Genomic DNA, 16100 nt, shown 5'->3' on the forward strand with positions numbered 1-16100 from the left:
AATGTTTCCATGAGGGAAAGTGTATACATATATTTTCATATATTTCACTTCCCATCCTTTTACATAACCCTAATTAATATGACGTAGGGAACTGCAAGCACGAAAATTGTATTTTTTTTTTTTTAGATGGACGATAATATTACACCGCTGCTGAAAAGGCAAATAATTCCATTTTAGTTATCTAGTTAAATAGTATGTGAATTACCAACAAAGTAAAACTAAATTTACCAAAAATATACATTTTATAATTTTTAAAGTCTATGCTTTTGTATTATACAAACATATTATTTATTTCTTTGTTCAGGCGATTTGAGTGGTAAGTTCCGCGCCAGGACCTTGACATATGATTGGCTTTCTTAAAAAAAGAGGGCGTTGCCAAGCTGCAGCTTGAACTGTTCCGCGGGAAATCTTTCCTTTCTCTACGGGTTTACATTTCTTTATCCCGCCCTATCTATGTAAACATAAACCCCATTGGATGCGTTTATAGCAGTGCTGTTGTTACCTTCGTTTTCATTGGATATCACATTTGCCTGTCATTCTTTGGACCACCTACGTTACCTCAGAGAACAATGCGGAAAAAAGAGGAAGCGCAGCTCATTGGAGGAATCGGATGTAACAGCGATGCTCATTGGCTACTCGGATTGCCGCTTGTGGACTGCATGTTTTGAACATAAATAAGAGCTGCGTTCAGCACTCTTCAAAAGAGTTTGGTAAGGTCAGAGAGAGTGCGCGATCTAATCGACAGCTCTCTGACAACAAAGATCTGTGAAGATGGATTTTTAACACCCCCTTTTACCGTGTCTCGTGTTACTGGCGTCGTTATTATGCAGCATTCTGCACGTTGTTTCTTTCAACCCGAAATAAGATCAATTTAAGCCCCTGTCCGTGTTGCTGAGCGTTTGCTAACTTGGCTTAACCCTTTGTCGTCTTGATCGCTCTTGACTGGATCATATTTTCTAGAAGTATCCGACGATCTGCTTCCCTTCAGAAATGGATTTTGATAGTGTTCCAGGCGACATCAGCCCTGTATGTGATCCGTTCAGCACCGGGCCCGAATCAGTCCTCCGACCTCTCCGGTTATCCTTATCGGAGCTCGGGGTGAGGGGCTCCCCCTGCTTGAATAACCTGGCCTCCCCCGGACCCATGGCAGTGCTGTCCCCCGTGACTAACCTGGCTCTAAACCTGAATAATCTCGATGTTCTTGGAGGGTGAGTGGGCTTGGGCTGTTTCTTTTGCTCGAGTAAAAATAAACAACTTCAATAGTAACGTTATTTCCTGGAAATATTCGAGGGCAGATTGCATTTATTGACGTTTTACTGTCCTTGTTATCGAGGCCGGATGTATTCGTGTTTATTTTGTGCTGAAACATACGTAATGCGGTAAGTTCAAGTTACATTTCAGTTCTCTAAACTCTTTACTTTGACTTTTTTTTGCAGGCAATGTGAGACACCAAAGCGGAAGAGAACCTTGCCCCTTCTGAAGATCCCTTCCTTCGCCTCTGATGCCTCCTCCGATGCAGGTTAGTCTGAGAAACCGGCAATATAAACTTTATAGATATAGTGACTTCTGAGAGTATGTATGGCAAGCCATTTTACCCATTATTACGTTAAACGAGCCAGTATCTATTAGTAACTTACCACTTATGCTGTTTATTACAAAGCAGCTCAGCATGACTTAGTTCTTCACCCAAAAATGTAAATTTTGTGATTTACTTGCCATCAAATTGTTCCAAACCTGTATGAATTTCTTTCTTCTGAACACAGAAGATCTTGTGAATGTTGGTAAACAAGCAGTTGATGGACCCCATTGACTTTCATAGTATGTAAAATAAATACTATTGAAGTCAATGGGGCCCATCAACTCTTTGGTTACAGACATACTTAAAAATATATATATATATATATATTGGTTCAGCAGTAGAAAAGTGCATAGCTACAAGTTTGGAATAACTTGCGGGTGTGTAAATGACAATTTTTGAGGGAACTATCCTTTAAATTAGATGGTTTGGTAGTGGTTCCATATTACTGCCACTTAATTGATTAAGCAGTTCAATGTCTTTTTTTCATTTTAGTACTAAATACACTTACGTACACTTTTTAGATATTTGCAACCATTCGAAGAGTTGCTAGTATCTATTCCAGTTGTCAGTGTAGACAGAATTGCTAATCCAGTTTCTTGAAAATTTAATGAGGTGGCAATTTTGTATGAAAATGTGTTTTGATTTTTACAGGATCTTGATTGGAGGAAAAAAAAGCATCCATCAGTTTTTCATAAACAAATCCTATGGATGTCATTTAGCCAGCACTCCCCCAAAATCGTTACAAATGGCATGAGTGTGTTGGAATGGCTACTTTCTAAATTGATTCATTAATGCATTACATATAAGAATTAAAAAAAAAGAAGGTACTTGTTACTAGCAACACCTCTTGCGTTAAAATTAGTGTCATAAATTGGTACTAGTATTAAATAAAAGCTGGAATTGGCACAAGCAAGCACCAATTTGAATGTATACTAGTTGGGCATAATTGATCATTAATAAAGTTCTACTAACAAAAGTGTTAGTTTAAAGGAATGTTAAAGTGATTTGCTGGACTGTGTGTGACAGGTGGAGTGTGAGCTGTAATCTGTATAGTGTATGCCTGCTGTATTATTAACCACTTGTGCATCATCCCCCACTCACCTGTCTCTCCTCCCCCTTCTCCTCAGGTCTTGGTTTAGATTCTCCCAGCCCTTTGGACTCTCTGGATGCTGAGCAGAAGTGAGTATAATTCTTCTGCCTGTTGGTCATCATATCTGACATGTGATCTGAAGCTTGGCTTGAGGATTATATATCTAATCTACTCTTTGCCGTTAGATGGCCCTACATCTGCTCAATGTGTCTGTTTTTGCGGATTACCTAGATTATGCTGGCTTTCATCACAAATCACAGGATATCTGAGCACGGCACTGTCATTAAAGGGATGATTCACCTAAAAATGAAATTTGAATTTAATATTTATTCATGCTTAAGTTCCAAACCAGGATGATTTTCTTTTGAGGCACAGAATATGAGATGTCATGCAGTCTGACTTTCTCTTTGACTGATTTGTACCAATTTTTTTTTGTTTCTGATTGCTGATATGAGGTGTATATATTTATTTGTAAAAGATGGTAAAAAACACTTGCGTAACAATTACTGAAGTGTAATTTATATTTGACATTTACTGAATTAGAAATGTTTTAAAAAAGGAAAATGAACAAGTAATTTTAGTTCAGATTGCAACAATTTGATTCTGCAAAAGGCAATAGGTTGGCCTTGGTGATGTATGCAAAAATATACTTTTAGGTGAACCATCCTTTAAGTTGACAGATGTTTGCAAAGTCTCTGATATCGGATATACCCAGTATGCATTGAATCTGATCATCCCGGCTCTCTGGTAATCTACAGTGTGTGACTGCGCCTTTCCCAGACATTTGGTGTCGTTGGGAATCCATTTATCTGCAGCCAGGCCTACAGCTGTTTGTGTTCCTCACACATCAGTGTGTGTTGAATGGCGTGTTGCTGAAGGGGGGGCTGGGTGAATAGTGGCACGCTTTTCATGCTCTGTGAGAGCAGGCCGAATAGAGCAGTAATATGTGTGTGTGAGGTAGCCAGGGTTACTAGAGAACCCCCTCTTTAACTCTAATTCCCCCCTCTTCCTATGCTATGAAAGAGACACACTCCTTACCTCCTCCCCCTCAAAACCAGCATTTACTCTCCCCCAGCTCCTTTCTTCCAACAAAAGAGGTTTGCAGAGGGGGGTTGTGTTGTCTGTGGGCATATGGTAAATTGGAAGGAACCCCCCCCCCCCTCCAATTCCGCTTAGGGCTGTTTTGCATACAGGTGGGCATCGCGGTGTATTTGTTATATATAGAGTAGTGAGGGGTCTAGTATGGGAGATGAATTGTCGTCTGGGCTAGTTTAGCTGGGGGTGAGAGGAGACTGAATACACTTGGAACCGTTCAACAGCATTTTCTTTTTCATCACAGGTTTGAGAAGGCCATGCAGGATGCCACACGAGCGGTTAATGAGTAAGTGGCCATTCACTACAAAGCGGAGGATGCATATGTCTGTTTTGAAAGCTGTACTTTAATTTAATTGCATGTTCTTTCTGTTTATACAGAAAAATGCCTATTCGCAGGATACACTCTTTGCCAGTAAGTTATTTCTCTTCTCTAGACTTTTTTTTTTAAATAAAGATTATTTAAGTCTTTTATGCTCACCAAGGCTTCATTTATTATTATTATTAACTGGTTCGGAACTGGTGCTGGTTCAAAATTGGTTCGGAGTTGGTTGAACTTGCGATCCCGTTCAGAACCTGTTTGTTTTTCCACTGACTAGAGCGCCCAGGGAACGACGTCGTTGTGTCACTGTGCACGTCGCTAGAAACGCTTGCAAGTACATTGCTTTGGGATTATCTCTAACTCGTGTACCAAGAAAACTTTAAAAACAATTGAAATAGCTATGTAAGTCTTTTAATCTTTTCGTTTGATATGTAACATTAATCTTTTGTGATAAGTTATGTACCCCTGTCTTGTGTCTTTTTTCTTTCCATTTATTTGTTCTATATTGTGACGGTTTTCTTCTTTGCTTATGTTTCAAATAAAAAATAAATAAATAAATAAATAAAAACGTTTGCGTGTTTCTGCAGTTTCTCCTGGCTTTGCGATGGTCAGAAAATATGTTTAGAACACATCTAAACCCGCCCCAGCCCCCGACGTAAACATGACGTGCTAAAAGAACGGTTCTAGTCCAGCAAAGAGTTGGTGCCGCTTTGGAACCAGTTTTCCCGGCCGTGAACCGGTTCTTTGGCTGTCGAAACACAAAGAACTGGTTCGCGCGCAGGCACCGCCTCCGAACCGGCTCTCAAAATGCTTTGGTGGAAAAGGGGCTCAATAGAGATGTTCCGGTACCCTTTTTCCCTTCCCAATATGATTCCAATCCCTGGACTCAGGGTATCGGCCGATACCGAGTACTGATGCGATACATAAACATTTGTTTTCTCCTCATTAAAATAACATGATCCTTTCTTCCCCCCCAATCTTTGTAGCTGCCATTTTTGGGTCACAGTCCTAATTTGAAGAGTAAAGAATTGGATCCCTCGCGCTATGGAGTGTGGACTCGTGGGCATGGCTGCGACAACAAAGAGAACCTGGCCGAGGTTGGTTTTTGCCATTTTATTTTGTAGTTTTAGAGGCAGCATATTTATCGAATTATGCTCAATTGCTTTTTGCTGTACTAAAGTATTTTAAGGTCCATGCATTTAAACTGATTTTGTTGGAAAGTCGTGGGAATTAAAGGGATATTCCACTTTTTTGGGAAATAGGCTCGTTTTACCACTCTCCCAGAGTTAAACAGTTGGCTTTTATCGTTTTCAAATCCATTCAGCCGATTTTCGGATATTTAAAAGAATATCAGTAACCAGACAGTTTCTGGTCTCATTGACTTCCATAGTATATTTTTTTCCTGCTATTGGAGTCAATGGGACCAGAAACTGCCTGGTTACTGATATTCTTCTAAATATCATAAAATCGTCTGAATACATTCGAAAACGGTAAAACTGTTTAACTCTGGGGGAGTGGTAAAATGTGGAGTATCCCTTTATAAATGTGATTTTTATTTTTCTCTTATGACAATCTTTTTAACAGGACCATTTTGAGTTCAAGAAGCCTTCCATGCCTGCGTCACGCTTCCGTACGCGGTCCACTGGGGGTGCCAAGGATGCTTTTGCCTGCCGACCCAACTCTGCTCCTGCTTTAATGGTACGACATGTATCCCTGGAAGAGGTCATAGATGGAATGTGGTTCTTAAGTTGTAACGATTAAAAGCTTTGTTCTGTTTCCAGCTTTCCCCTACATCATCCTTTCAGCCTGACTCTTCAGATGAGAGCAGTCCCTTTATATTGCGTCGCCCCTCTCTCTCCTGTCTACACGATGATGACGATGATGGCTTCTTGGAGGGGCTTGATGATATGGAGGTGACCTTTCTAGTCTCTTGTTTTATTCTTACAATTTCCTTTTGATTTTTCAATAACCTTAATGCGTTTATTTGTGTAGAATGACTCTGAGGTTCCTCTTGGAATGGACAGTCTTCTCACAGCTCCTCTGGTGGCTAAACAAAGTACTGAGTATACGGATTCGGTATGTTACACTCATTTAGCAAACGGTTATTTGTTTATCTCTCTTTAATTGGCTTTTTATGGTTATTGCATCATAGTTACCAACCAAACCCACTTTATTGCCCTTAGCCTGTTATTCGCTGCCGTCCACGTGGGCTGTTCCGTTCTCCCTCCATGCCAAGCCCGGGAGGGCGTATCCCATTGAAGAGACCCGAGAGGCCTCAAGATGAGAACACGCCAGTCAGAGTGAAGAGGAGGCGGAGCCTAGCAGGGACACAAGTTGCACTTGCAGAACAAGATGATGTTATACATCAGGTCAGTCCACACTGGAAAAAATAACTCAAAACAAATGGATCAGCAGACACAATTTGATTCCTAACTTTGCCCCTTACCCTTATAGGTTCAAAGATCCAAGTCGTTTAATCACTCTCAAATTGAAAGAATGTTGGATTCAGATCCTAGTAATATGATTGGAGATTTCACCAAGGTAAGTGTAAGCCAGGTTTTTTTTTATGGTTGTCAAAAGTACCAGTACCTCAATACTAAATTTTAACAAAAGTGGTGATATCATCCAGGGACCCACTGATGGGTGGTTGCTTTCAAGCGCTTCTATGTAAGCATCCTGTGAAGAGCGTCAAAGCTTTCTAATTAGATGGTTTTGAAGCGTTGATCATAGTAGCCAATCACAGACATATGTTAAGTGTGTGAACGAAATGGCCAATTGGAGTTTATTCACTGCATGCTTGCACTGAAATTGTAACCGTATTTAAATGTGCAATTTGAACGTGAAACTGTAATGATATACCGACAGTAATATAACCACAGCAACAGATGGGACAAAACAATCTGATCCTATAAAACTAGATAGTCTTTGAGTGTAACTGCAAAGTATTAGACCTGTAACATGTTGCAATGTGTTTCATTATTACTTACCATTCACTCTTTTTATATGAAGGCTCCTGCGCTACCCACGGTAGAAGGAAAACACCAAGAATTGAAGTACATCACTCCAGAGATTGTAAGTTTTAGCATTTTAGAATTAGCATATACATTTCAAATGCAAGTCCATACAAAAGAAGCAGTTGCATGGTGACGAACAGACCAGCAAAATTTGGCGTTGTCAATACGAAGTATGTGCATTGGCATCTTTCACAATCTCATTCTCTGTCTTTATTTTCAGATGGTTAAAGCAATGAACGGACAATACAATCATCTGGTTGAGAGGCTGTTTGTCATCGACTGCCGTTATCCTTATGAATATGATGGCGGCCATATTAAGGTGAGACTGATGCTTGTGATTTAACTTTGACGCAAGTTGCATCCAGTAGTATTTGTGTGAGGCAAATTTTGATGACTCATCTTTGCCTATCTTTCAGGGTGCTCTTAACCTCCATCAAGAGGATCAAATTGAAGACTACTTTTTGCAGAAACCTATTCTCTCGGAATGCCCAGATAAGCGTGTCCTGCTGGTTTTTCACTGTGAATTTTCATCTGAACGCGGACCACGGATGTGCCGCTATGTTCGGAAAAGAGATCGAGATTTGAATGAGAAGCAGTACCCCAACCTCCATTACCCTGAACTCTATATCCTGAAGGGAGGCTACAAAGACTTTTTCCCACTTCACAAGGTATGCGCAGTTTCACAATCTTTGTATTCCTATATCGAAGTTGTTTTCTCTATTTATTTATCTATATAATTTTGTTTCTTAATTTCAAGCTGCTAATGTGTGCTTTGTTTTCTTTTCCCTTCTGCAGTCGGCGTGTGAACCTCAGGCTTATAGGCCGATGCATCATGAAGACTATAAAGAAGATCTGAGAAAGTTCCGTCTTAGGAGCCGCACTTGGGCCGGAGAACGCAGCAAGAGGGACATGTACAGCCGTCTCAAAAAACTTTGAGACGCATGTGCTCACAATCCCTCATAATTCTACTGCCTTTACTTGCTCAAATGCTGCCCTCACACATGAGATTGCAGAGTCCTGAATAGGTGTTTTTTGGGACTTGTTCTGAGGTTTTGGTATTGATTTAGTATTGCAAACTCAAATGAGGCAGAGAGGTTTCCATGTATCTCACCTAGTTTGGTTTGATAAACTGCCATTATTCACCACCCTCATCTCGAATTTGAAGCACACCGCTATATGTCACTGCCATCTATTACACATACACTTTTTTTTTTTTTCACATACAAAGTTTTATTTTTATTTACTAACCTGTATTTTTATTCCCCCACTGGTCTGTCCTAACCAATGTCAGTTTTCAATTATTTACTCTTTTAACTTGCTTTTTTCCCCTCCTAATGAGCACTTTTTAAAGTTGTTGAAGTGAATAAGTGCTTTTATGCGTTCATTTTGCCCCCTTTCTCACATTTGATCAGTTGCCCAATGATAGTAGGATAATGCCCAAGGATAACCAATTAATATTCCATTTATTGTATAAATTTGTTTAAGCATTCTGAATGTCTCAATTATGTATATTTCCATATCACAGAATAATGAATTTAATTATTTTTACCCCCTAAATTTGAGACGTATGTAAAGCTCCCTGGTGACGTTTGTTTCACTGTCATTTTTTTTTTTTTTGACTGACAGCTTTAACTCAGGGGCAGAATCCTGACTTTTGCTGCTGGTCAGCAAGTGATGACCATATTAGTGTTCACAAATGTTCTAAGACGAGATTTAGTTCTAATTGTCCATAAACCAGTGACAATTGAGTTACAATTCTCTCTCCCGCAAGCGTGTTTTGTCAATTTTATCTTTCTGAGTGTGTTTTATTGGTCATGTGTGACTGAGAGGCTGGTTTATGCATTCCTGAATAAACTTGGAGTTTGGGGTAATAACTCTTTGTTGAATCATGTCTTTATCTCTTAGCTTTGTGTGCTGTTATTCATTGGTAAAGGGGGTTGAGTGAGTCACTTGTTTTTCAAATATACCGGTCTTGTAGGGACCTTGTGGTTTGCCAAGCACCAGCACGTGTTCCTGCACACGTGTGCATTCCAAAGCCATTCCACAAAGGAGGAGGCGGCCGTTCCCTAACGGCCTGGTAGACTGTCAGACCTGTTCATGCACGACTGTTTTTGGGGACATATCAGTATGAGCAAAGAAGAAATTTAAAGTTTTACAAACATTAAAAAAACTGAATCCCATAGCTTTTTTGTGTAGTTGATGGAGGTCAAGAAAAGGTTTGGTCCTCAGCCATGCAGTTTTATTCAAATGTAGATCTTTGTGAATTAAACTGTTTTGTTAAGCAGGAAATGGATGCACACCCAACACTATCAGTTAATATGGATTGGGAATCTTTATAACAGATGTGATATGATCTTGTGAATTTGGACTTTCAAAAGTTATTTTTTGATGAAATGTTCCACATTTTAAGGCAAAACTATTACATGTAATGAATGCTCAGTTTTGCGAGTACTTCAAATTAATGGATTATTTAATTACAATTTATCACTACATATCTATTAGTTATCGATAGTTAACCACTAAATGAAAATGGTCGTTTACTCGCCTTCAAGTTGTTCCAAACCTGTATGAGTTTCTTCTGCTGAATGCAAAAGAAATTTCAAAGAACGTTGGTAACCAGAGAGTTGACGGTAGCCCATGTCTTTCTCAGTGTGTTTTTCCTTGTTATTGAAGCCAAAGATTGTCAACTGTTTTAACATATTTTTTTTATTTTTGGGGCGAACTATCCCTTTAAGGCAGTTTTCTCAAACATATTTTTCTAATGCACTGAGCCAGACATCTCCACTCGACCAAAATTTAGTTATATTATTGACTATATTCTGAAGGCTTACAGAGGGATTTTTTGGATTCATGGAGTGATTAAACAACTTTTCAGAAAACTTGTAATACAAAATAATCTGGTAAGCTGCTTTAAGTGAACTCTTTGCAATAAGGTGCCTGTGTAATGTATATATTAATTTAAATGCTTTAAAATGATCCATTCAGTATGTTTTGTGTGCTGGAGTTAATGTCTAATTTTTTCCTGTTAATTTAAATTTTGAAGGCTGAAACTGCATGAGTAACCAATATGAGTAAGAGGATCTTACGCATACTGAGTTTCCATTGACAATGTGTTTCTGTTTTAATTAACCCGCCTCTGAATCTAAAAATTACAAGAATTGGTTGCCAGAGGCTGGAGACTTGCCATCATTGTAACCACATCCTAGTGCTTTTGCTGCAGTAAGATCCTCTAAATGTGGCCTTGGCTTTTGTTTCTTGTCTTCCTGTATCTTCACTAAAACCTTTTATTTTTTTATCCAGTATCAGCTGGGGAGGCTATCAGTCTAGTCTCAGTCTTGTTTCTTCTAACATAAGAACATTGATTCTTCTTTTGTGATCTTGCAGTAAAGGTTGTGTGCTGGATGTTACACTATTGTTTGTGGTGTGTTTATGTAAGGTCAGTGTTGCAGGAAGTGGGGGAAGATGTGTGTCGTCCTCCCTCATGGTTTAAGTGAGCATGACGAGCAGTTGTTAAGCAAAACAGCTGTTCTTTGTGTGTGTCCAAGTGCATGTGTTCCAATACATCCAACTTAATCTGCATGCGTTGCTTCATTGTTTAACATGTACACATTGGAGAATATCTCTGTATATATTCGAGCTTGTTGGGCAAAGAACTATATGAAGGTACAGATTTGTTACAATTCACAAATAGCATACGGTACCTCAAAGATCACACTGAAGAAGGTAAATCCAGATTAGTTACTGTAGATCTGCATATTTTGTAAAGACCTTTGGTGGTGGCATAAGAACAGTATGATAAATAATAATAATAATATTAATATTAAAATAATACAAATAAAAATTATATATATATATATATATATAATTTAAAAAATAATAATAATAACAATTCATATATTAACATAATATATTAATTAATATTAATACATATTAATATTATTATTTTATTTTTATTTTCATGTATTAAATGTGCTGCATATACTGTTCCTATGCCACCACCATAAATAAAAAACGCAAATGTATATCCTAAGATAAAGGTGAGTAGTGTATATATATATATATATGAAGAGTTCAGATGCAAAAGCCTCTAAGTGCCATTTAAAATTTTCTTCTAAAATGATCATTTTTATCAAGCTTGTAAATTTAAGTTCAGTAATTTCATTTAAATGGCAATGAAGATTACCTATTAATTGTAATTTAAGTGAAATTACTGAACTTAAATATACAAGCTTGATAAAAATGACCATTCTAGAAGAAAATTTCAAATGGCATTTAGAGGCTTTTGCATCTGAACTCTTCATATATATATATAGGTCTTGAACTTGTATGGCTAAAGCACATCAGAATCACTCAAATCAATATTTATGTCCCAAACAAAGTCTAGTTAGAACAGTTAGACGCATCAGTTCAACAGCACCCAAGGGCGCCATCTAGAGTTGAAAGCGGAACTGCGCAATAATCAGCTGATTCACAGTCATGTGACCAAATACGGAAATAATAATGCAGAGTTTGTCCACAATGGCAGAATGACACTTTTCCCTATTGAAAGCAAGTCTGCTAATTGTGTCTGTATTCTTATGGTCTTCATGAAATGTTAAATCAGATATGGTGCTGTGTTTCTTAATCCACACGGTGTGCCCGGTGAGCGCCCTGTCCGCAGGCGAGATCCGGATACTGTACGCGCGTGTATTCGGACCAGAGACCGGAGATGGTCGTGATTACACACCGGAGCAGAGGCGACTGATGCAGAAAGAGAAACTCCACGTGGTAGCGAGGTGAGATGATAAAACAATTTACCAGTCACAGAGAAGATTTCCAGAACTGCCCGCCCGACAATTAACCATAAATTAAATAACAATGATTACAAAAACGTAACCCATTCAGTTTGGTACAGTCAAACCTACTAATGTTTATGTAAAGCATTAATAACAAAGGTAACAAAAAGAAAAACTTTAGTTTCATGCAAACTTGAATACCAAGGCTGCACCCGAAATCCTTACTCTTGAGCATGTACTTGTTTTGAGTAAAGTAGGCTTTATTGTGACTGCCAAGAAAGTACTATATTATTAATTTAATCAGGACATAGGCTACTACATTCGCCATGTTTTCATTGTCATGTGACACCAGGGTCAGTGGGGCTGCTTCACTGATCTATATAGAAGAATGACATTATGTCATTATATAGATGGAATATATACAATGCACTCGCTTGGCCCCATGGGATACATAAAGTGTCCATATCCTACGCACACATCAGAATCTCGCCGGAAGTAGTCCTTCATCCGGGTTCATTTGGCCTGCTCTTTTATGAGTTCTGAATTCGGACACACTACTCTTGTCACATACTGTTTAGCCTACTTTATAGTAGAGAAGTATGTTATTGTGGATGCAACCCAAGTATCTGCATTATCAATTACGATGGTATTTTGTCAGTACTATGGTACATGTTTGTATGATGAACAATAATTTCTTTTTTTTGGCCTTCCTCTCTCCTAGACAGGTGAGGAGTGCGGTGGCTCTGAGTAGGGAAGCCTCAGGCAGTCTGAGCACTGAAGCTGTGCTGGGTGAGGAGGCTGTTGCTCTGGGGGAAGCTGACAAGGGGGTGTTTTCCCTGGGCAATGCAGAGCTGTTTCCCGACCGGAGTGTTGTTCTGTGGCTGGGGGTGCAGTCACTAGCATTCACTCTTGTCTGCAGACCACACGAGAACCTTCTGCTCGCAGAGGGAGCGCTTCGCAACATTGCACGTCACTGCCTGGAGGAGCTTCGTCTGCTGGGACCTGGTGCTGAGGTAAGGTTTTCTAGGACTAAAGACCTGTTAAAACTAAGGACGATAAGGATAACGATATAGTTCTAAAAATTGTTTTAGATATCTTTTTTTTTTTTTAGCAAAGTCCACACCACAACTATAATCATGACGGCACAAAGGAACTATACCCTTGAAATCACGTTATTTTCCCAGCTGATGAATGATATAAACACTGACAGTCAATCAGCATTCATTCTGCTTTTAAAGTGCCATACAAAAATAAATAGAACTACTATGCACTGGTGTGGATGGTGATGTAGTTATCATTAGAGTTATCTTTATAGTTAGCGTTAAGTTATTTTTTCAATAAAGGAAGATAACTATAATGATAAAGATATAGTTTTAAAAATCATTCTGAATTCAAAAGAATAGCCACACCACAACAATAACTTGTTTGGCACCCTTTTTAGTGCTTTTTAAAATGATCCATCCTGCTTTAAAGAGCTTGAGCATTTAAAGCGGCAAACAAAAAAAGTATTATAAAGTTTATAATAAACAGAACATTGAAGTTGGTGTTTCTGCTAAAATAGTTATCGGTATATGTATAGTTATCGGTCTTGGTGTGAACAGGCTTTTATGAGTATTAGCTTGCTCTGGTAAACGTGACTATTACTACTGAAGTACTTGGGGTTCAAGACTTAATGAAGCTAAACCTAAACTGAATGAAATTGTTAGCATAACTTTGAGTGATCTTGTGGCTTGTTGAGGAGAGGTGTGCTATAACAGCCAAAAATGAATGCTGTTCGGTTGTTTGCCACTAATTGCATCTCTTAATTGATTCCTTTCCTCTATCATTTGGGAAAAATATTCACATTATAATCATTTTATGTCACTTTTTAATACCCTTACATATGTGACATCCAGTAGTTCTTGTAGTATCTTGTCTGTGCGCATGCATGTACATGTTTGTTTGTGTTGTCTGTTTGGGTGCAGCTGTAAATGTATCCAATTAATGGAGGATACACTCGTCTGTAAGATTCTGTAACGTTTTTGAAATAATTTTCTATTTGATACAATAAAACCAGTAATAATGCAAAATATTATTACAATTTAAAATCTTTCAAAATAATGACAGCTGAAAATATATATATATTTTTCTCAACAGTTATTAGGTCCTTGATGTATAAAAGCATTCATTTCTTTTAAAGAAATCTTGCTGACTCAACTTTCGAATGGCCCTGTAAAAACAAAACAAAAAAACGTTATTCTTGTTGTGTGTTTGAGTGACTGTCTGTGCCTGAGATGTTTTGTGTTTTCATTATGTCATTAAAATGACTCATGCCATTTTAAGATTCTGAAAATGACTTTTTTTATTGCTGAACTGAACCTCTATTGAATTCCCATAATCTTATGAAGAAGTAGACGGAGTGTAATATTTTCTTATGTCTGCTGGCCTAGTTTCTTTCCACCAATATGCCTGAAAGTGGACACAATTGAAATAAGTAAATGCGTCTCATTATGTATGAGATACATGTTGATTACACTGTAATCGTTACATCCATAGAAAAGCAACCCAATGAGCTCAGGGGTGTTTTCTTCAGACGTTTACTCCAGAGTTATATACTCTATATAGATATATATATCTATATAGAGTTATAGACTTATTGTCAGGCAGTGAACAAGGAAACACATTCAAAACAGGCAGACCACCAAGCTATTGATTATTTGACACTACTCTGGCTGACTTAGCTGTCATTTTCAGGTGTTGCTGAAAAGCGATCGAGTGGACGCATTGTTGCACAGACTCCTTCCTCATGGTCAGCTCCTCTTCCTCAACCACCGTTTTGCCTTCAGCCTGGATAAAGAGATAGCGAGCTACGTGAGCAAATAAAAGCGTGTGTTTTTGGTTGAATCACATTGGGGGGCCCTATATTCAGAGGGTAATGTGTATAAATATGCCTGATAAATACAGGATGTTCCGATTTGGAGGAACTAATTCTCCTTTGAAGGCGAATTGCACACTTCCACGGTTCAAAGAAGGCGGCATTTGAAAAGTAGATGTACCCACAGTGCATTTTGAACTTTTTTTGCCTTTGAGGAAACCACACCAAAAAAGCAGTACAGCTTATAATATCTCGGTTAGATATTATTCAGGTGTATTCAAGTAAAGGCATTTACACATTTCATCGTGCGGGCAGAATGACTTTGGAGTACCTGATAAACTGTCCCCAAATGTCAATTGATTACATTGTTCATTGAGTTTCAAGTTAACTAAAGTCTGAATTTATGTTGTTATACTGTCTGGATGGGTCAAAATAAAACCATTGCATTATTCACTTGCTCTCCTCTAGAGGGCAGTGTTGCTTTTTACTAATTGCTATGTTCTGCTTCTGTCCAAGTGCTTGGCAATTAGAATAATCCTGTAACACTTTTGTCTAAAATAATTCAGTAGTTCGCAGCTGTGTGTCTGCCAACAGATCTGAGATGTCTTATTGACAAGGCCTTATGTCACATTCATATCTAGGCCAACAGAGCAATAACGCAATTCATGAAAATGCATTTTTAGCGCTGCTTTCCTCTGATTTAATAACGAGTTGCCTGTGTCATCATGCTGCGCTGGGAATGAAGGGAGGGTGAGGTTGTCCTCTTATAGTAAGTGTGAGGCTAGTCATAACTCACAAGTGGTTCAATATGTTAACTGGTGGGGGTGAGGGTTTTCTGGTTTCCTTGTGTCAGAAGTATTCCTCTCACATCTAGCAGGACAAAAGCCCATTAAGGCTATACACTATAACTGTGAAGTGTTGTTGAGCCATTCACATCGAAAGAACCTATAACGCATTAGCATGGCATTACCAGGCCATTTGTATTGAAGGTGTGTGTGCTCACAGATGTGCTCAAATCTCACGCAGCATTTCTGGACATTGCTTGTTTTTTTGTGAAAGAAAGAATTATTTTGTTTTTCATTACCAATTTTCACAACTCTCTTACCATAAAGGCTCTCTCTTTGCAGCATTCACGAGTTGTGATTGTGTTGCTCCACATGATGTTAAGATTTGGGATCTTGTTAAAAATTACCACCTTTAAAGCTCATGGGAAGTTTGACTTGTGATTTCACCATGCACTTGCCAGTCAGATATAGATTATTTTATATGGTTTTACAGATTCTCTTTATAGCTCTTTATATTCCTCTCACAGACACATTGTTGTCTTTTCAAAAATGCTAGACAATTTGTCCTTTATGGCTACTCTGTGGTTCC

At 38.4% G+C, this 16100-nt stretch overlaps 2 protein-coding genes across 2 annotated transcripts; both read left to right on the forward strand.

Annotated features, from left to right (window-relative positions):
* Window positions 1-674: 674 nt before the first annotated feature.
* Window positions 675-8988, forward strand: cdc25b (cell division cycle 25B). The gene is made up of 15 exons (XM_039672569.2): window positions 675-1208; window positions 1437-1519; window positions 2707-2758; window positions 4009-4050; window positions 4143-4176; window positions 5070-5180; window positions 5668-5781; window positions 5865-5996; window positions 6076-6159; window positions 6267-6452; window positions 6538-6624; window positions 7093-7155; window positions 7318-7416; window positions 7514-7765; window positions 7893-8988. The coding sequence occupies exons 1-15, from the start codon at window positions 991-993 to the stop codon at window positions 8031-8033; spliced, it is 1698 nt and encodes a 565-aa protein (XP_039528503.2). The 5' UTR covers window positions 675-990; the 3' UTR covers window positions 8034-8988.
* A 2584-nt stretch (window positions 8989-11572) lies between these two features.
* On the forward strand, window positions 11573-15177 carry ap5s1 (adaptor related protein complex 5 subunit sigma 1). The gene is made up of 3 exons (XM_039672712.2): window positions 11573-11872; window positions 12594-12885; window positions 14606-15177. The coding sequence occupies exons 1-3, from the start codon at window positions 11703-11705 to the stop codon at window positions 14732-14734; spliced, it is 591 nt and encodes a 196-aa protein (XP_039528646.1). The 5' UTR covers window positions 11573-11702; the 3' UTR covers window positions 14735-15177.
* Window positions 15178-16100: the final 923 nt, after the last annotated feature.

Source organism: Pimephales promelas, chromosome 11 (assembly GCF_988280905.1).
Source record: "Pimephales promelas chromosome 11, fPimPro1.hap1.1, whole genome shotgun sequence".
Taxonomy (NCBI): Eukaryota; Metazoa; Chordata; class Actinopteri; order Cypriniformes; family Leuciscidae; genus Pimephales; species Pimephales promelas.